Source organism: Emydura macquarii, unplaced genomic scaffold (assembly GCF_026122565.2).
Source record: "Emydura macquarii macquarii isolate MOO-44397 ecotype Brisbane River unplaced genomic scaffold, CSIRO-AGI_Emac_v2 contig_1027, whole genome shotgun sequence".
In the NCBI taxonomy this organism is placed as follows: Eukaryota; Metazoa; Chordata; order Testudines; family Chelidae; genus Emydura; species Emydura macquarii.
In genome coordinates, this window is record NW_027131164.1 from 18,463,436 (window position 1) to 18,485,355 (window position 21,920).

The following is a 21,920-nucleotide window of genomic DNA, read 5'->3' on the forward strand; positions in this document are numbered from 1 at the left end:
ATTAGTGTAATAGGTAATTGCAGCTACAGGTCAGGTTTGCTGTAATCCATATCTTACGTGGCATGGTGAAGCCAGGTGATTGGTCTCTAGGATTGGATTCCTAATCAGGTCTTGATTCTTGACCCCGCTATTTTCCCACAGCCTCTGCCGTTTGGTGATGGGCCTGATGTTTTAAGAGTTTTGGCCACTAACCAGACAATGTTCCTCAACTTAAAGCAGCATTCTGGGTTGTTTTGGAGATCTTCACATATGGACAAGTTTGGGTTTGTTATTGTGCAATCATATTCACATACTATTGCTGTTTCTCTTTGGAGGGATGGTAGTAAGTAATATATGCACAAGGAGAGGGAGTTTAGACTGTCAGTGTGGAAATATTCAGCTGCTGAGAAGATGAGGGTCAAGGTGGTTGTCTGCAAGGTGTGAGCATCTGCTGCCCAATTGGTCCTGGCTAGTTTCTATTATATTGTTTCTAGTCTTTATGTTGGCAGTGGTCTTCATCAGATGTTGGCAGGATGTGAGGCTACAATCCAAAACCACTCCAAAATATTTCAGGAAGTCCTTGTGCCTGAGTTTGGTGTGTCAGAAGGTGACATTCAGGTGCATGTTGGTTGCTCAGGTGGAACACGGAGACAGCTGTTTTTGAGGGTTTGGTCATAGTGGCCTTAACCAGTAGCACACCTCCAGCTTTGTCACTTCTTCTGCTAGGATGCATTCCGCTTCGGTGAAAGGGCTCCTTTGGATGGTTAGTGTGAGATCATCCACGTATCCAAATTTCAGTGACTAGATTGATAGTATGTTGCTGATATAAATATTAAAGAACAATGGTGCTAATACGGATCCTTGTGTGACTCCGTTGTTCATTAAGCAAGATAGGCTAGTCTGTTCTATTAGATGTATGCAGAACTTGTGGTTGGTGAATTTTAAAATACTTAAACAAGGAGGTTTATATGGATTGTTGGTACATACAAAAGAGAATTAGATATAAGCAATAGAGCACAGGACATAGAACTCTTGAGTTCTAGTCCTAGTCCTGATTTTTTAATTGAATTTGTGACCTTAGCCTCTCTACTGGAGCTAGTCAAACTATTAGTTGCAAATAATTTCTTCTTCTTTAGATTTGGCCCCTTCTCTATTCATGGATTGCCTGAGAAACAGATCAGGACTTATATTTTGTTATTATTCAAAATTAGTTCAAATAAGTGCACAAATATATTTGAGTTTATGGCTAGTTAATGAATTGTTCATTATCAAATAGTCAGAGTATTTCTGTAGTTTGGCTGTTGACCTAAGTCACATGGCATGGTTTCTGACTGTATAACGTAACTTCTATAAACCATTCCAGTGCCTGAAGATGTTAAATCTTTCAGGAAAAGGTGGAGAACATTTTAGGGAGAGAATCATAGGAGACAAAAAAGGGAAAGGATAGGGAAGGTTTTCAATATCAAAAAATCTTCTGCAGAAGAAAAAAACAATGCATGTTAACAGCATGAATCTTTATGCGTAGGAATGTACGTTAGCTAGGTACATTGGCTCCACATGTAAAAAATATTCTGAGCTCCTTAGTTCCTTCCTTCTTGGTTTAGCAGACAGAAGGCCACAAGCCAGATTTATTGTCTAGTAGATTTGACATTAAAATTTCGCATGTCACATTCAGCTAGAGTTATTGCTTTGGCTATTTCTTTGGTCCCCCTACTGGAACAACTTACTGGCCTTCACTTTCTTCTTTCTACTTTCTCTGGCTGCAGGACCATGTAGGTGGTCCTCTGCTGTGAATGGAGTAGTTTTATGGGACAGTGGTTTCTGAAATTATCTCCATTTCTTTCCCTCCCTCTCCCCTTGATTTCCAATATCTGGCCATGTGGCGGGCACCTTGCTCTTTGGCTTGGGCTGGAACATGTTTAGAGTGTTTCCAAGCAAGAGCATTTAAGTGTCTTTAAGTGTCATCTTCTCATACTGAGGGGTTAGTTGTATTCTTTTTTAAGGTTTGTTTTTAAACATTTTTTTCCACTCTATTGTCCTTTTCATATTTTCATGAAGCTCCTCCTGAAACATTCATGTGGGGGGAGAAAAGTGGGGCTGGCCAAAAAGCACACTTTAAGAGGTATGAATATGCTTGGATGTAATCAGGATTTAGAATTCACAAACATGTTCACAAATCATTTCCCAGGCTACACCAGCAGCTCTGCTTCCTGTTCACTCATCTGTAAAGTTGGGATAATACATTCCTGACAGAACTGTTAATACTCACTAATATTCATAAAGCAATATGAACCTAATCTTGCAATCCTTGATCATGAATAACCTGTTACTATTAGTGGAACTGCTCACGAGTCAGGATTGCAGGTTCAGACCTTTTGTAAGTGCCAAGTATTTTTTTAACATCCAAGGCTTTTGTAGTCCAGAAGAACTTCAACAGGCAATATATACACCAAATAGAGGGCATCTTTTTATTTTTAGTGTTGCCATTAGCTGTCTATTCATACACCAGACAAAAATAACTATTGGGTAGGCTTTTTTGGGGGAGACCTGTCCAGTTGGTGATCCAGCCCACCTGCACTGGTTTTGTATTTATGAATTTGTTTGAGCATAAGAACCTTTTGCTTGGAGGATAGGAGAGTTCGTATTGGTAAATTTAATTTTTTCGAGAGGAGATAAAACGTTGTTAGAACTGACACAGCTTTAAGTCTTACTGATAGGGCAGTGATATTACAGGGGAAAGACCTCTCTTGAGACTGCATTTTTGAAAGGTTTCAGTCATTCTCATAGTGTTCAAAAGGTGGGATACCAAAAAATGTTTGTCCACTGAAGGTTGCAAATGCTTACTAATAAAGCTTCAACTTTTTCCTACAGAAAATTGTTTAATATTCATTTATTCAACCACACAAAATAAATCAAATTACTTCATGTGGTGGGATTCACTAGGAAAATGACAGTTGCAGGAGAGAGGGCCAGAAAATGTAAAACTAATATTTCTGTAAAAGCCCTGGTCCCATTGTAAATAAAACAAGTTTTACTACATATTAACTGATTGATCTAAAACTTGTAGAAAAGATACTGGCTTTGCATATCTAAGCTTAGTTGATGAAAGCTATCTGGCTTTTTATTAAAAAATGTTTTTTGAATCTGTGATTTTATGTTTTTTGCAAATATCAGAAAATCTCTCCTTTCTTACCAGTGACTAGTCCTATAGTACACATGGGCTCACTGATTTTCCCATGAGTTTTCATAAATGTTTAGTTTTGACAGAAGATTGTTTGAAGTATGAGTAATTGTTCCAAATATCTCGTTATGAGCACCAACATAATAGCAACTTTATAAACCTTCCTATTATGTAAGGCCTCTTTCTTTCATGTAAAAGTGTAGGATCCAAAAGACATCAAAAGACAATTATGCCACTACATCATTAACCTGTAGTCATTTTCAGATGTGCTTGGCAGCATGCAAAGTCCTTTACATACCAATTTTCTAGCTGCACAGTGCCACTTTCATTAAATAAATTATATCAGTGGTTTGTTTTGTTTTGTTTAACACATTTACAGGTATCTGCACTTTAATCACATAGAAACATTGGAACCTGAATCTTTTACGCATCTTCCAAAACTTGAAAGACTGTAAGTTATATTTTTGTTTGGAAATTTTGGTAAGCTGTAGTAGTCAAATTGTTTCTTGGTCTGATCCAGATCAATAGTGTTCAGAGCGAGAGAAGAGCTTTAATGTTGTTTTTCATTTTGTACTAAAATTATTGTAATTTTAATGGTGTAAGAGTGAGATGCTGAGCCCCTTCTGGCAAGCAAAGAGCACCCTTATCTTCCAGTGACTTCTGTTCAGGCCCTATATTGGGGAAATATTTAATAACACTGTTTCATGTACAACTTGCAATCTCAAAGCTAGTTCAAAATAATTGTGATTGACATTTGTCTATCTAAAATAGATTGTATGAAACATGATATAGGAGCATTATATTTTTTGTAAAAATGGCTCATTTGGTTACTTTTTCCCCAGTTGTCTGTCATGTTGTATGTATTTTTGCTTCCAGTGTAAACTAAAATGTTCCTTTGTTTGGTGGAGGAGGAGTGGGGATATGAAAGTCTTTTTTTTTAAAGTAGCAGCAGAAAGTTGATTTTTAAAATGTTTATTTTTACATGTTGTAAAATTAGTATCTCTTAAAGGAATTCCAGAAGAATGTATATGGAATGAAAACATTTCAAAATCTGAATTCATACATGAACTCATCTGTGTTTTTTAACAGATTTTTGCATAATAACAGAATAGCTCATTTAGTTCCTGGGACATTTAGTCATTTGGAATCTATGAAGAGACTGTAAGTAAATTAAATTAATTTATATACTAAAAGAATTGAAATAGTCTAATTATACTTGTATCTCATCTTATAGTGTCCACCTCCTTTGGCTGTCTGTTCCACTGCCTAATTCTTCTTGCCACTAAAGAACTCAGTCTAAACTTTTCCTTTCATTGTCTTTATCCTTCAATCTTTCGTGACTGTGACTAAATCCTTTCCTTCATTTGTTATCTTGAATTTATGTGTAGACTGTGGCCTTGTCTGCAATGAGTCTTCTAATTTGTAGACTAAATAAACTCAGCTGCTACAATCTTTCCTCCTACTATATGTTTTACTGTCCTTTTATCTTTTTGTCTTTCTATCTTTTTGTATAAAATTTGTTGCCTGTTGTATTTTCTCTGGGTTGTTTTTTTCTATATTCTTTCTATATCCTTCCTAAACTGTAGAGACTATCTGTAAAATTTTCAAAGGTTTCGTAAAATTTAAGTGACAATTTTCTAAAGTGATGTATGCACTTGGGCCCATACTCATTGCAACACTTAACTTTCAGGTTCTAGCTACCCACTGGAATCCACAAACCCTTAGTTAGTTTCCCAGGCTGCCTATACAATGAATGAGGAGAGATAGAAGTCTAAGAATGGGCTCCACAAAATCCAACACCTAAGCTAGTCAACTGCAGTTGCCATAGAGAAAAGTTCCAGAGGATAGCCCTGTTAGTCTGTATACAGCAAAAACAAGGAGAGTCCTGTAGCACCTTAAAGACTAACAAATTTCTGTGGGCATAAGCTTTCGTGGGCTGCAACCCACTTCGTCAGATGCATGAAGTGGAAATCACAGATAGGAAGTATATATATACATCCAAGGGTAAGAAACAACAATGGGGAGGGTAAGGGCTAACAAAGTCAATTGAGTTAGAGTAGATTAGGCCTATTCACAACTGTTGATCAGAAGGTGAGAATGTGTGAACAGTGACAATTACTTCTTGTAATGAGGTTACCATTCCAAGTCCCTATTCAGACCCAGTCTGATTGTGTCAAGCTTGCATGTGAGTTCCAGCTCTGCAGTTTCTCGCTAAAGTCTGTTTTTGAAGTTTTTTTGTAGAAGTATGGCAACTTTCAAGTCAGCTACAGAGTGTCCTGGGAGATTGAAGTGCTCTCCGACTGGTTTATGGATGTTACCATTTTTTATGTCTGATTTGTGTCCATTTATTCTTTTGCGTAGTGACAGTCCGGTTTGGCCAATGTACATGGCAGAGGGGCACTGCTGGCACATGATGGCATATATTACATTAGTAGACATGCAGGTGAATGAGCTCTTGATGGTGTGGCTGATGTGGTTAGGACCTGTGATGGTGTCACTAGAGTCAATGTGCGGGCAGAGTTGGCAATGGGGTTTGTTGCACGGATAGGTTCCTGAGCTAGTGTTCTTGTTGTATGGTGTATGGTTGCTGGTGAGTATTTGCTTCAGGTTGGGGGCTTTCTGTAAGCAAGGATAGGCCTGCCTCCCATGGCTTGAGCGAGTGAGGGATCTTCTAGAGTAGGTTGTAGATCCCTAATGATGTGTTAGAGAGATTTTAGCTGGGGGCTGTAGGTGATGGCCTGTGGTGTTCTGTTGTTGTCTTTGTTGGGTCTGTCCTGTAGTAGAGCCAATTTCTAGCCAGCACAACCTTATTAGGTCAAATATAGACAAAGCATCAGAAGAATAAAAAATAAAAGATTTTTGTGCATGGCTTGCAGTTGAGTGTGTCGCTGCACCAATTCTGCCATAATCACCCCTCGCCCCCCCCCACCCATTCGGTGCTAACAGTCAACCCATGACCTGACCTTATTAGGGTATGCCTATGCGATCGGCTGTGCCTTCGGCTCCCACATCATATATGGGAAACAAAACTTAACTGACCATTATATGGGAAACGAAACTTAACATCAATTAGGAAACGAAACCTATTGCAAGTATCCCCCGGCCAATCTGGTGCTGGCACGAAGCCCATAAAAGGGGTCTTACCCAAGCCCCTGCTGAGAGCCTTCCGAACTACCAGCCTGATCACCTGGTCCGGACTCTCCCGCTCCCGTGTACCCTCCCCGCCCCCCGAGCGCAAATCGTCTGTTAGCCGGCCGAGTTCGAGTTTTTACATTTATTATGCTATGTGTCCTTCTCGCCTGGTTGGTAAGGAGTTAACTGTCAGTCTGTGTTGCAGCTTTACTTCCTTCCCCAGTCTGTGTTCTGCAGCTAGCTGACTGTTTTACATTTCTCCCTATCAGTCTGTAACTTGCAGTTAACTGTTTGTTGTCTTTTTAAAATTAGTTTGTACCTGGCAGTTAACTGTCTGTTTAAAATCATTCTGTGTCTTGCAGTTAATTGTTGGTTCAAATTCAGTTTATATTGTATAGTAATTATTTCATTTCATATTCTATTGTATTAGTCTAGAAATAGTTAAAAATCTATATTATTCCTGTTGTTTTATAATACAATTCATTTAGTCATTAATCGACTCATTATTGACTCTCGGGGATCATTAACCTGTTGGAACAGTTGGGTCTGTCCTGTAGTAGGTGACTTCTGGGTACCGTCTGGCTCTGTCAATTTGTTTCTTCATCTCCTCAGGTGGGTATTGTAATTTTCGGAATGTTTTATGGAGAGCCTGTAGGTGTTTGTCTCTTTCTGAGGGATCGGAGCAAATCCGGTTGTATCTTAGGGCTTGGCTGTAGACAATGGATCGTGTAATGTGTCCAGGGTGGAAGCTGGAAGCATGAAGGTATGTATTGTGAGTCACTTGGTTTTCGGTGTAGGGTGGTATTAATGTGACTATCCTTTATTTGTATTGTAGTGTCCAGGAAGTGGATTTCTTGTGTGGACTGGTCCAGGCTGAGGTTGATGGTGGGGTGGAAATTATTGAAATCCTGGTGGAATTCTTCAAGGGACTCTTTCCCGTGGGTCCAGATGATGAAAATGTCATCAATGTAGCATAGGTAAAGAATAGGTGCTTGGGGACGAGTTTTGAGGAAGCGTTTTTCTATGTCAGCCATAAAAATGTTGGCACACTGTGGGGCCATGCAGGTGCCCATAGCTGTGCCACTGACTTGAAGGTATAGATTATCTCCAAATCTGAAGTAGTTGTGGGTCAGGACAAAGTCACAAAGTTAAGCTACCAGGTGTGCCATATCATCATCAAGGAAAATGTTTCTGATGGCTTGTAGTCCATCTTTGTGTGGAATGTTGGTGTAGAGATCTTCTACATCCATAGTGGCTAGAATGGTGTTTTCTGGGAGATCACCGATGAATTGTAGTTTTCTCAGGAAGTCAGTGGTATCACAGAGATAGCTAGGTGTGCTGGTCGCATAGGGCCTGAGGAGAGAGTCCCCATAGCCTGACAGTTCTGCTGTGAGAGTGACAATGCCTGAGATGATGGGGCGTCCAGGATTCTCAGGTTTGTGGATCTTGGGTAGCAGATAGAATAACGCTGGTCGGGGCTCAGGGAGTGTGTCTGTGTAGATTTGTTCCTCTGTTTCTTTAGGGAGTTTCTTAAGTAGATGTTGTAGTTTCTTTTGGTACTGAGTGGGATCAGACAGTAGTGGCTTGTAGAATGTGGTGTTGGAGAGTTGTCTGGCAGCCTCCTGTTTGGAATCCGATCTATTCATGTTGACTACGGCACCTTCTTTGCCAGCCTCTTTGATTATAATGTCAGAGTTGTTATTGAGGCTGTGGATGGCGTTGTGTTCTGCACGGCTGAGGTTATGGGGCAAGCGATGTTGCTTGTCTACAATCTCAGCTTGTGCACGTCGGCGGAAACACTCTATGTAAAAGTCTAGTCTGTTGTTTCGACCATCAGGAGGAGTCCATGCAGAATTCTTCTTGTAGCGTTGGTAGGCAGGTATCTTTGAGTTAGTGTGTTCAGTAGTGTGGTGGAAATATTCCTTGAGTCAGAAAGTAGGATCCCAGTCAACGCATAACTGTATCATGTGTGTGGGGTGGTGGGACAGAAAGAGAGTCCTTGAGACAAGACAGACTCTTCTGTTAAGTGTTAACTGTTAAGTGTATAGCTTATAGTTAAGTGTATAACTGGATAGATTTACAATATTGTTGGATGAGCCAAGGGTATCACAGTTGTGGTCCCTTGTGGCATGTAGGAGCTTAGATAGTTTAGAGTCCTTCTTCCTCTGTAGAGAAGCAAAGTGAGTGTTATAAATGGCCCGTCTTGTTTTTGTAAAGATCAACCACATGGAAGTTTCTGTGAAAGTTTGGCTTTTCTTGAGATTTTCCAGCATTGAGAGTTCTTTCTTGATCTTCTCCTGCTAGCTGATCAGGTGCCATAGAGAGTGTTTTATCCTAAGCCCTGGCCCTCTCAGAGCATTAGGCACCTTGTTGATACTAGACACTTAGTGATCAGTGTGAATACCAGTGAGACACGATACGCCCAATTTGCAGATCAATAAGGTTTAATGTGCAAGGTTTTCTATAGATACACTAGTTGAATACAAAATCTAAAATTAACTACAGTATTACATACTCATTAAGCCTGGAGAGCTAAACAGTTACTCAGAAGGCTGCATACAGGAACGGGTTTCTTCAGGGGCCCCACCAGATTGTCAGTGGCCTCTGGTCCGACCAACAGCACCTCCCACAGAGTCAGATGTTGATGGAGCATGCCCCTTTGTCGAAGTAATGACTTCTTATACCCTTCCATAAACAACTTTCAGCTAATTACCTCTGTACTCATTATCATATGTGCTAATGACCTACATTGGATTTTCACCCTTAACTACATTCCATTCTCACCATGATAATTGGGGTCGTCAAAACAAATTCTGGTGATAGGTGGGGCAGTGTAAAAATATGCCCCTTGGTAATGAAACAGTGTACCCCCAGACATTCCAGGACAATTTTTTCCCATCACCATTGTCTGTGTGCAGCTGCAAGTGAACATGTTGTGTATTTTGTCTTGTTTGGTGTTATCCGGATATGCTAGTGCAGGGGCGGAGATTACCACTTGCTTCAGTTCTAATAGGGTCTAATTCTCTTCCGGGCCCCAGTTCCAAGGTACTCCCTTCAATAGGTGGTACAGTGGTACAGTCGCAGGTACAGTGGCTGTGCCTTTAAAGCAAAATTCTCTACGCAGAGCCATCTTGTGAGACCTAAAAAGGATCACAATACAGAGACATCAGTGGGTGATGGCAGTTTACAACTGAATCCCACTGTCTGCTGATCAGGGGTAATTCCTTCTTGTCCTAACACTGAACCCATGTATTGGACCTCTTGCGAACACAACTGGCCTTTTTCCAAATTAATTCAGAAGTCTGCTTGCTCAATCAGGAAGATTACTTCATCGAGCAAAAGCAGCTGGGCTTTTTGGTTTACAGTCCAAATGAGAACGTCATCCACATAAAAGATAAGATTCATCAGTGCTGTGCACCTATCCTATAATTTAATAACATGGACGTGGCAGATCATGGGGGAGCAGGGTAGCCCTTGTAGAACACGCGTGGAAGTGAGTTGACAGTCCCTGAAGGTAAAAGCAAATTTATACCAGCAAATTTATACCAGAATGCAGAGGAATAGCAAAGAATGCATTTGATAAATCCAATACTGAAAACCATTTAGCTCCCATACCTATTGCAGCCATCACTTCTGGTAACTTGGGGCTGTCTTAAGTGTACATGTATTCAAAGCCCTGTAATTTACTGTAAGTTGCCAGGTTTTTCCCTCCGCTTTATGGACTGGCCGTATGGGGGAGTTGTTTATGCTATTAGTTTCCATTAGCACTTCTTGCTGCAAGAAATCAGTAATCATGAATAACAATCCTTCCTCAGCTTCCTTTGGGTATTTGTATTGCTTCTGGGGTGGTGGATCAGGTCTGACAATAAAAACACAGGCATCCACCCAGCCACAATCCAATTTATTCTTGGCCCAGGCTCGTGGGTGTGCCTGTACTATGTTAGCAACATCCATGGTGTACCGCTCTGCTGTAACTCAGAGTGGCTCTGGTGCTTTAAGAGCTGCTGCCATGTGTGCAGCTGCATCAACTCTAGGAATTCCCAATCCAATCCACAATATCCAATTAGCTAAATCAAAAACAGTCTGAATCTTAAGTATACAATTCATGCCCAAAATAGCTGCTTCTTCAGCATGTGCCAAACCAAAAATCCCTGTCTATGGTTTCCTTACAACGGTGTAAGTAAGGGGACGAGAAAGGGGCATATCTATGCTGGAACTTTCAAACCCCTCTAACCTCTCCCTTTAACTTGACTGTTGCAGGAACTAAGCAGTCATCAATCAATGAAATAGTGGCACCAGTATCTCCAAGCATATGCTGTCCAAACGCACCCTGTTCAAAATCCACCCAAATAGTGGGTCATCCCCATTTATCAGATGTTAAAGGTGCCGCATGTATCAGAGGACTTGGGGATGCCTGGACCCCCTATGCCTCTGAGATCTTCCCCTCAGGAGGTGGGGTCAGCCATTGACCCTCAACAGCATGTTTCTCCGGAGTGTGAGACTCCCTTTCCTTCTGACAAATCAGGTCAGCCAGCTGATTATTTGATTTGCCATCAATTAGAGCTTTAGGGGCATATTGGAGAGCTCGATTCCACAGTACCCAATGCAGGAGATCGATCCTCCCACGGCCTCGCCCTTGGCCACGCCCTCTGTTAATTCCCTCAGGGACTAAATCACCTTCCTTGCTCCCTTGATTCTGAAAGGTGATCTGAGCAGCCACTGTTCCTCACGTCTATGCAGCAGCTTTCCTTTTGTGCTTATCAGGGAAGGCGTGACTCACTAGTAAATGAGCTTGTCGAACTCTCTCTAACAGTGCCTCCCACATCATAGCTGTTAAATTCAGAGTACCCAACGTGACTTTTACTTGTGGATGTAGCCCTTCTATGAAACAAGTTGGAAAATCTGTGTCCATAAGGTCTTGACCTTCCTCCTCGTGCCCCATAGTTTGCCATAGGATCTTTTTACGTTGTAAGCAAGCATCAGGGCATTCCCCTAGGGCTTGCCACTCCTAATGAAAACTTATCTCAATGTGCTTGCCAGGATCTACTACCTCAAAGACTCCTCTCTGTATATCCACGGGAAGTCCGAAAAAGGTGTCTAATGGGAGACATTCCCTTAAGAGCAAGGCATAATCACTGTAATTTAACTGAGGCACTGTGGTAAGCTGTGCAAACCAGCCAACCACATTGTCAGGGGTGATGTTTCCTAAAGCTTTTTTCAGTGCCTGCACTTGCTAAGGTTTCAGTATCTTATTCACTTCAGTGGTAGTGTGGGTGGTGGTTTCTTCCTCACCCTCTCCAATGGTCTCTTTCTTGGTCTCCACAATCACAGGAGCCATGGGCGCAGTAGCCCATGGCATATCCCCCTCAGCCAGCTGTTTTACTATCTGCGTGAGAGGAGCATAGGGGGAAGGACATTCTTTGCTCTGATCTGACTGGTTCTTATCCCACACAGCCTCTGCATAACAGAGGGCTGATAGATCAAAGTCCTGCATACCAACACTCTCTGCACCATCACAACCTCCATCTGCCTGCATGGCAGCAATAATTCCCTTGAGAAGCAGCCAATTGCTTTGTACACTGAGACAATTGCCGCTGACAAACTGCATGGGACTGGCCCTCAGTTTCCCTCTTTTTCTCCTACAGTACAACGTGTACCACAGCTTGCGCGTCCTTACATTTCACTTCCCAGATATGAGCTGTTTCCTCCCACTGTCTAGCTTCCTCTCTCTACCCCTCTGTATCGTGCTGAGAGTTAAAGAGCAAATTAGCCTGAGTGAGACAGTGGGACATTGAAGATTCATACTCTATTTTCAGTTTCTGTACTTGACCTTGGCATGCTATCAGTTGTTCATGCAGCTCCCTGTTTTCTTTGGCTAACTTCCCTAACTCTTCAGTAAGGGTTTTAGATACTAAAATGAGCCCATGTAAAGCAGCCAAGTGTTTTTTCTTACGATCAGGCTTTGTCTCTATGAATTGTTCCCACTGGAGCATCAAGACTGCATATGCCGTTTTAGTCTTAAATGCTTCTCCAGATCATGGGTCCTTTTCCAGGTCATCTACAAAAGCTTTCATATCCGAGACTGGTTCTAGCGAAAGGAGGGTGGGAGTGGCAACCCCTCGACTGCCTGAATCACAACACATTCCTGTAGAGGACATAATGCATTCCTCCTGAAGCCAAATACAAACACAGCTTCGTGGAGAACCATGCCAGACAGGTTGCTACTCTCCTGACATGCAGTGAGAGAAACCTTTGCACCGTATGCCTCAAAGATCGTCTCACTCACAGCTGATTGAGCCCACCCAGGGACGCCAGTTGTTGATACTAGACACTTAGTGATCAGTGTGAATACCAGTGAGACACGATACGCCCAATTTGCAGATCAATAAGGTTTAATGTGCAAGGTTTTCTATAGATATACTAGTTGAATACAAACCTAAAATTAACTACAGTATTTCATACTCTCTAAGCCTGGAGAGCTCAACAGTTACTCAGAAGGCTGCATACAGGAACGGGTTTCTTCAGGGGCCCTACCAGATAGTCAGTGGCCTCTGGTCCGACCAACAGCACCTCCCACGGAGTCAGGTGCTGATGGAGCACGCCCCTTTGTCTAAGTAATGACTTCTTATATCCTTCCATAAACAGCTTTCACCTAATTACCTCTCTATTCATTATCATATATGCTAATTACCTACATTGGGTTTTCACCCTTAACTACATTCCATTCTCAACATACTAATTCGGGTCATCAAAACAAAATCTGGTGATAGGAGGCGCAGTGTAAAAATATGCCCCTTGGCAATGAAGCAGTGTGCTCCCAGACGTTCAAGGATAACTTGTTCCCATCACCATTATCTATGTGCAGCTGCAAGCATACATGTGTGTTTTGTCTTGTTATGTGTCATGGTATTCAGAAACAGAGACATCTGCAAGGTTACTCAGTAGTCCTATTCATCTCTGCCAACTGGAAGATGTCATGCTACGGGGGTCAGAATAGCCAAGCAAGCAACTGAAACTATGCTAGGCCTGTAGGACAATGGTCAAGTAACTCAAATTGTACTGGGCCTCCAACACACCTAAGGTTGGGCTGGAGGGAGGCTCCTATTTCCTCTTGGAATCCATAGTTGGGAACTCTCTCCTAGAGTCAGATGCCTAAACCATTCCCTGCAAGAATGGAGGTAGCACATGTCTAATTCTACTCAAAATGGCCCAGAAAGAATAAGGCAGCAGCCTCTTTTATGACCATTAGCCCAACGGTTAAGACAGTCGCCCAGAATATGGGAGATCCCAATTCAATTCCTCCTCTGCCTGATGAGCGGAAAGGGTTTGAACATGGGCACTTCACCTCTCAGGTGAGTGTACTTAGCTATTGGACTATGAGATATTCTGTTGTGGGTCTTTCTCAGCCTCACCTGTTGAAGCTGTTCTACTGTATATAAATAATTAATTATGCATTGGGCCAAATAGTGAGTGAGTGACTCCATAGTCCATAGTTAGGCACTCACCGGAGAAGTGGGAAACTCATGTTCATATCTCTTCTCATTAGGCAGATGGTGAATTTGATTTCCCACATCCTGGGGGAGTTTCCTAAATACTGGTCTGAAGGTTAAAAGGGGAGTTCTCCTTCTCCTCTTGGCCGTTTTATGCAGAGAACAACTACCAAATTGGGCTCTGCAGGTAGGATAGGTGGAGGAAACATCATTGAATGATGAGGATAAAAAGTATTGACTAGCCCACGACAGAGAGCACTGTCCATCCTGTGCAGTGAGTGAGGAGTGGTCTGGGGGGAAAAATAGTATATGATCATGTAATTAAAGACCATATCATAATGTATATGCACAAGGGGACCAGATGTCTTTCTTTTAATGTAGGTTTTTGTATGTAAGAATAAGTAGACAAGGAAGTAGACAGTATTGCCAAATTGTATAAAATCTAATGTATTTTTCCAACTGACTAGCAATTATAATGGATGATTCTCATTTTACACAGACGTTTGGATTCAAATGCTCTGCATTGTGACTGTGAAATCCTATGGCTGGCAGACTTGCTGAAGACATATGCAGAATCTGGTAATGCTCAAGCAGCAGCTACTTGTGAGCATCCAAGGAGGATCCAGGGAAGATCAGTGGCCACAATAACACCAGAAGAACTTAACTGTGGTGAGTTTTCCACTTAATGTTCAGAAAAAAAAATCCAAAACAACCCATATTTTTCATGGGATTTTTTCCCCATTGTTTTGACCATTGATGCTAATAGCTGCTTTATGGCCATCTCTAATAATCTTTTCTCTGAATCCCTTCTCCTCAGTCTTTCTGCTGCTTTTGATGCAGCTGATCACTCATTCCACTCAGTCTCCACCCTTGCTTTCTTTAATCATACTGTTCTGCTTTTCCTCCTATATCCCCACTTGCTCTCTTTTTAATATTGTCTCTTCACCTCTCCATCTATTTCCCCAAAACACCTTTGGTTCCCTCCTCTATTTTACATCATATTAGTTGATTGTGCCACTGCACTATGTCATTTCTCAGCATAGACAAGCCCTGTGAGGGGGAATAAGGCTAAGAACTGAGTATGATCATCCTGAAAAGATATTTTCCTGAACCCCTTTCTGTATTTGTCTGCTTCAGCAGGAGAGATTCAGAGAGATCCATATCAGAATATCCAATAGCCCAGTGGCTAGGCCACTCTGTTGAGAGACTCCTGTTCAAATCCTTTTGCCCTATCAGGCTGAGGGAGGAATTGAAGCTGGGATCTCACATCCTGATGAGAACTCTAACCACTGGGCTAAAAGTTGAGAGAGATGGTAGTGACACCAACAATGGCTCTTCCTCCTCGATTTTGTGCAGGCCACGATCTGGTAGGCATACTCATAGTACGCGTACTGGATCAGCCGAGATACGCAGAGGATCACCTGTCTTCACATAATTTGAAGACGGATGCTCCTGTCAGGCTTAGATGAGACAGGCATCCGGGTGCCTAGAGCTAGGTGTTGTGCCCATGCCCAGAAGAAATTGTGTCCATGCCCAGTGGAAATTTAGGCACTGAATTAGTTTAGGGGTAGGTGGCAGCCAAGCAGGGGTTTTGTGGATCACAGTAGCACCTAAATCTGGAATCTAGGTGCCTATGTCCCTTTGTGGATAATGGACTGCAGTAAACATACAGGATGATAACCATAAGTAGGCAAGATGCCAGAAATCCGACAATAAATATGTCTGAGTAAGAGATGTGCAGACATGAAAAATTGAGCAATATTTACTGAAAATAAAATCAGAAAGTATACTGGAAGAATACTTTGTAGATTTCTATTATAAGCAATGGAATACATAAAGCTGGCTTCTGAGCTTGTGTCCCTTGTATTCAAAACCCCTGTTGACTCCCAAAGGAGACCTGAGCATAAGAAGAATGAAAGCTGGGATCTTTAGTAGTCAGTTCTGAAGTTTAATATTGCTTTGTATACTGCATTGCTCCTCAGATGATGGAAATAGGGAAGGAAAAGACAGCATTAAGGAATTGTTCCTGATTCCTCTGAAGTCAACATTAAATCTCTCATAGACGTAGTGGGAGTATGATTAGGTCATTGGATTTCTATCACTGGGTCAAGCTTGAGAAGCTTCTTCAGATACACTGAAGAGTTTTGTTACTGAAGAGTTACTATTACATATGTTGCAATACTTTGCTATATTATAGCCCAAAAATATTCCAGTATCCAGTATAAGTGGTTTAAAATGGCACTGTGCCAGCTGGAAGCTCTTTCTTGTAATGTAAATCAAATCTCTGTAAAACTAAATACATACAAATTCTTTGCTTCAGAATCTGATGTAAATTTACAGATGCCATTTTTTCAGTTTTCTAAAATGACACTAGTAAATGTTGAGAGAGGTCAGAAAACCAATGATAATTTTGTGTAGAGAAAAATGTGTTTAATCTTGATTGAATCTGTAGTATTGCTTGCAATATTTGTGAAAAATGTTCACAGTGTTTGGGGAGGAAATAAAAGATTTATTTACTTTAATCATTTTAAAACAAGCAAGTTTTCCCCAATACCTTTTATTGTTGATAGAGAGGCCAAGAATTACGTCAGAGCCTCAGGATGTGGATGTTACCTCAGGGAATACAGTGTACTTCACTTGCAGAGCTGAAGGCAATCCCAAACCAGAAATTATCTGGCTTCGAAACAAGTAAGTTAAAGAAAAAAAGGGAGAGAGAGACAGAAATTGCTTGTATATGTCTGCTTTACAACATACGTGTATGTATATATGAAATACTTAAGAACATCATCATATTTGTATTATAAAAAGTTAATATAATTGGTAATTATAATTAGGTCTAGTCTCATCGCAGTTCAAAGTATAACAAACATATAATAGAGAACCTTATATATAGCATATTGTATATGATACCATGAGCAAGATTTTTCCATTGCATTTGCACCCACAAAATTTCAGAGAACCCTGCAAAATCCTAGATTAACTATACAAATAGGCTTTTGTATACAAAGATCAAATAATGCTAAAAGTGCATGTAATATGTAGTTTGCACATGTAAATATGGAGTTCTTCTTTGAGTGCTTGCTCATGTTGATTCCAAGTAGGTGTGAACATGCCACATGCACAGTCATTGTAAGGCTTTTCCCCCAGTGGTACTCGTCGGGTCAGTGCAGGTGCCCCATGGAGTGGTGCCCTCATGGCATTGTATATAGAGCCCTGCCGACCCGCCTCCTCCTCAGTTTCTTCTTACCACCTGTGACAGTCGTTGGAGCTTCTTTACCTTGCGTCTGCAAGTACTCTCCCAGTATTGATAGCGGTTCCTGTAATAGTTAAAATAGTTAGTTAGTGTTTGGAAAAAAAAAAAAAGTTTTATAGTTACATGTTTATAGTTAAGTGTTAGTTAAGGGGGTTCTTCCCCTTTAGTTGTACTCCCCTTTCCAGGGTACCAGGGCATGCCTCAGGCCCAAGGCTTCAAGCCCCATGTATCCTGCCACAAGCCTATGCCCAAAGGCGATCTGCACGACTCCTGTTTGAAGTGCTTAGGGGAGTCACACCAAACTGATCGCTGCAGGATTTGCAAGAGTTTCTGCGTCAGGAGCAGGAAAGAGAGAAGTGCTCGTCTTAAGCAGATCCTCAGGGAGGCAGCTTTTCGGCCACAACCTCTGGACCCGGCACCTGGCGCGTCAGTGCGCAGTGCTCCGGCGTCCATTCGAGAGCCAGCATCAAAGAAGAGCTCGGCACTGAGGGAATCTCAGCACTACTCACTGGACCAAAGACCAGCGCGGCACTGTTCCCATTCACTGGTGCCCCACAAGAATCAGAGGGCTGATAGAGACCGCCTGCCTATGGTGTGAACTTCAGGAAAGGACGCTACCATGCCGTGTCCCCAGTCGCACCCGGAACAGGAAGCTCCAGGCCATCCACGTCAGCTCTGCAGAAGGCACTTCTGAGTCCGGCACACCCGGATTCTCCAGTGAGGGAAAGTGAGGTGGAAGAACTGGACCTCCCTTCCATGCCAGATAAGTTTGGGGTGGCAAGGGACTTAATTGCCATGACGACCCAACAGTCCCCGTCCTCAGTAGAAAGGGCGCCTGAAGTAAGACTTCCGACACCGCACATCGCGGTACCATCTAGGGGTAAGCCGGCAATGGTGCAGCGCCGGTCGTCCTCGCAATAGCACCAGTCCCCAGTGCGTTGTTGACAGTCGCCTGTGCCCCGGCACTGATATCCTTCACTTGGGCACCGCTCAGCCTTGCCCCGGCACTGGTCTCCTGCGCATCAGCACCGCTCGGCCTCACCCCGGCACTGGTCTTCCATGCATCGGCACCAATCTCTTGAACACCGATCGCCTGTGTCTTGGCACCACTCTATGGCTCCCCTGTGGCGTCCATGAGTGGAATCTTGATCTTTGGACTCAGAGGCAGAGTCATACTCCTACAAGCAAAGTAGGCACAGGTCTGGAAGGCGCCACCCCACAGAGGAGACGGGGAAAGCCCCCCCTCCATGGGGACATGGGCATGCCATCAGGCCCAAAGGTCACAGCCTAGAGGCCCCTCCTTGGTCATCTCTGAGACCTAGATGACCTATATCCCAGAGCATAGAGCCCCTCTACACGGCACTGAGGTTGGGGGCTGCAGGGAGATGGAACTGCCGGCAGCAGCCAATGTGGGACACAGGACCGAGGAAGACCCTGGCACCGGCGAGTGTCCTGAAGCAGACAAGAGGACACCAAATGGGGAGGACCCTGCTGATCAGGACAATGAAGAGGCTGACATCATATCAAGGGCCTCGTACTCTTCCTCCCGGATGAAGCAGTGGCCGGATCAACCGCTACCCACATCCCTGTGGACAGCAGAGCTCACCAAGAGCTCCTGAGACGGGTGGCCCAGAACTTGGGGCTGCAAGCAGAGGAGGTCAGAGAGTCAGTGGATCCACTGGTGGATATCCTGACACTGACAAAGACAATCCAGACCACAATGAAAACCTGTGGCAAATCCCTGCCTCGATTCCCCCCGTGGCGAAGGGGATAGAGAGAAAATATTTTGCACCATCCAAGGAATATGAGTACCTGTTTACTCATCTGCAGTCAGGTTCACTGGTAGTATCTGTGACGAACGAGAAAGAAGACCACCAGGGCCCCACGCCCAAGTCAAAAGGGCCCAAAAGACTGGACTTATTTGGGAGGAAGGTCCATTCCACCAGCAGGCTCCAGCTGTGTATCTCCAACCAGCAGGTGATTCTTAGCAGGTACAACTTCATTAAACAGCACTTTGTGAATAGTCAGTTTGATCAGTTTCTTGCTATGACCTGGTTAAGGTTCCAGCCCCAGCCCTGACAGCGCATTCTACCAGGGCATAGGCATCCTCTGCGGTATTCTTGGCACAAATCCCCATGCAAGAGATCTGTAGAGCTGCAACGTGGTCTTCCATCCGCACGTTCACATCACACGATGCCATTACCCAACTAGCTAGAGATGATGCAGCATTTGGCAGAGTGGTGCTTTAGTCAGCAATCTCATGAGATCCAACCCCTCCTCTTAGGGTTAGCTTGGAAGTCACCTACTTGGAATCGACATGAGCAAGCACTCGAAGAAGGAAAACTGGTTACCTACCTTTCGTAACTGTTGTTCTTCGAGATGTGTTGCTTGTGTTCCACCCACCTACCCCTCTTGTCAGAGCCAAGCGGCAAGAAGGAACCGAGGAGGCGGTGGGTCAGTAGGGCCCTATATGCAATGCCATGAGATTGCCACTCCAGGGGGTGCCTGCACCAACCTGATGGGTACCACTGGGGGAAAAATCTTCCGACGACTGTGCACGCGGTTCACGTGCACCTACTTGGAGTGGACATGAGCAACACATCTCGAAGAACAACGGTTATGAAAGGTAGGTAAACAGTTTTTTTGCAGGTGTAGCAGGTGGTGGTGCATTTTGTCCAAGTGCACCCATTGTTTCATTACATCCTATATGATATCTGTTTGGGGACCCTGTGCAATATAGACAAGATCAATTTCCATCCTGCAATAATGTTACTTTAACAAATCAAAGAGAAAACTTGAGAGTTACTTTTAAACATGAGATGGTAAAATATTTTATAGATTCTTTTTTTAAAAACCTCACTTTAAAATCTCAGCACTGAAAACATCATTTTTTTTATAATCAACAAAAGCATGTATTCAAAATCTACATATGAAAACGTTTAAAGAAGTGGGTTTATTGACACTGGCTTGTATCCTGGCTGGATGGAGGATGATTTGAGAGTAAAGCTCCTTGCAAAGATAGTTGAATGTGTGTGCATTTCCGTTAGAGATGATGATCAGTTTAGCCAGCTTCATAGCACTGTGAAAGATAGAAATGATGGGACTTGCATCCTAAGAACAACACACAATAGGTGAGATCCTCACACCTGCTTTGCCCCATAACACCAAGTAAAGGGGCTAGAGTGGCATAAAACTGCCCTAACAGCTCTAATTCCATCTGCGGAACAGTACCCCAGTTCAGGCACTGAAGAAGAGAGCTATAAGGCTGCCTTTTGATGACATGCTTTCCTAGCTGTGGTGTAGAGGAAGTGCATGGTTGGGTTGGGGTCAGAAGGGTCGGTGGCCAGGATGGGGTTGCAGCAAACACTGCTGTAGAGACCCTGGGCAGGACTGTGGTGAATTCGACTGCCTGGAGAAGTTGCCGTAACTTAGACAGGCCCACCTAAGTTATGCCAGGGGCCTCTCCAGTACCCAGGGTAGCCCAGGACCAGGAAGGTGTAAAAGTGTCTGTGGGTATGTCTACACTACAATTAAAAACCTACGGGTGTCTTGTGTCAGCTGACTGAGGCTAAAGGGCCCAGACTACAAGGGCCACAGCTCGGGCTGTAACTGAATGTTTGCACTGCAATTAAACAACACCTTAGTCCAAGTCAGCTGGCATGGGCCAGCCATTTTTAATTGCAGTGTAGACACACTCTTAAAGGCTTGCTAGTTCCCCATTCTTCTGGGCTGTGAATTCTGTGCTGATCTTCTTAGAGGCATATTGCAAAATCTCACTGATAGTGTTCTGCCATATGAGACATTTAGACTTGTTTGGCAATGAGAACAATGTACATCCTGAATAAAAAATGGAAATGTGTGTATGTAACTCACTCACTCTTATTTCCCAAAACTGTATAAAAATTTACACTTCTAAGATTAGTTTAGCTTTTCAGTTCTGAAGTCAGAATGATTACATTTTTTAAAATGGTACACTGTTTCGTTTTCATCTCTGCTGCTTTTTATTAATGTAAGTGTAGGACAGGCTCCTGCCCGGTCCAGTCCTGGCAGCCCTTCCGCGGGCCCAGGCTCGGCGGAAGGCCACTGCGCCTTCCTATGCAACCGGGGAATGTTAGTATTACAGTCTTTCGCCCTCGGCCCTCGGGCAGGGCAGGCGAGCAAGGAGTCTTTCGCCCCCGGCCCTCGGGCAGGGCGGGCGAGCAAGGAGTCTTTCGCCCCCGGCCCTCGGGCAGGGCGGGCGAGCAAGGAGTCTTTCGCCCCCGGCCCTCGGGCAGGGCGGGCGCTAGGAGCAGTGAGCTCGAGTCCAGCGGGCAGTAGAGGCTATTCCCCCTTTGGGGGTTGGCAAAGATCGGGGGTGGGGGGTGGGGAGAGGGACGCAGGCCCACCCAACTCCACTGCGTCCCAGCCCGGGGCCCTAGCAGTGGCACTGGTGTTGCCACTCAGTCGGTGGGGCTCCTGCCGCAACACGCCGACTGGGCGTTACCCCTAGCACAGCCACGCCTCTGGCTGTCCCTGGGCTCCTTCCTCCCTGGGTTCCCCGGTACCTGTGTCCGTCGGTTCCTCCGGGTCGTTGGGGTACACCGCACGGGGTAGGCCAGTCAGTCCTTCTGCGTCCACGGGAGGTAGATTGGGAAGCTCCTCAGTGAGGGGCAGCTCCTCCAGATCGCAGGGCTGGGGGTATGGTTCAGCCTCCGGCAACTCCTCCAGGTCCGATCCTGCCTCCAAGGATTGGGCGTCCGGCAGCTCCTCCAAGTCCGAATCGGCTTCAGGGCGGAACTCCCAGCTCTCTGGTTCAGGGAGCTTGTCCCAGCCGCTGCGGCCCCGAGGCTGGGCCCAGCGCTTCGGGCCTGCAGGCCTCGGCCAGTCCAGGGAGCCCGGGGGCCCG

General features: G+C 44.0%; 1 protein-coding gene across 3 annotated transcripts in view; it reads left to right on the forward strand.

Annotated features, from left to right (window-relative positions):
- The window catches only part of PXDN (peroxidasin), a 141,409-nt gene that overhangs the window by 58,967 nt on the left and 60,522 nt on the right, over positions 1 to 21,920 (forward strand). For all 3 annotated transcript variants that reach the window (XM_067544836.1, XM_067544834.1, XM_067544835.1), the window contains 4 exons: positions 3,540 to 3,611; positions 4,250 to 4,321; positions 14,282 to 14,451; positions 16,353 to 16,470. In XM_067544836.1, coding sequence (XP_067400937.1) covers positions 3,540 to 3,611; positions 4,250 to 4,321; positions 14,282 to 14,451; positions 16,353 to 16,470 — 432 coding nt within the window. The remainder of the gene's footprint in view (positions 1 to 3,539; positions 3,612 to 4,249; positions 4,322 to 14,281; positions 14,452 to 16,352; positions 16,471 to 21,920) is intronic.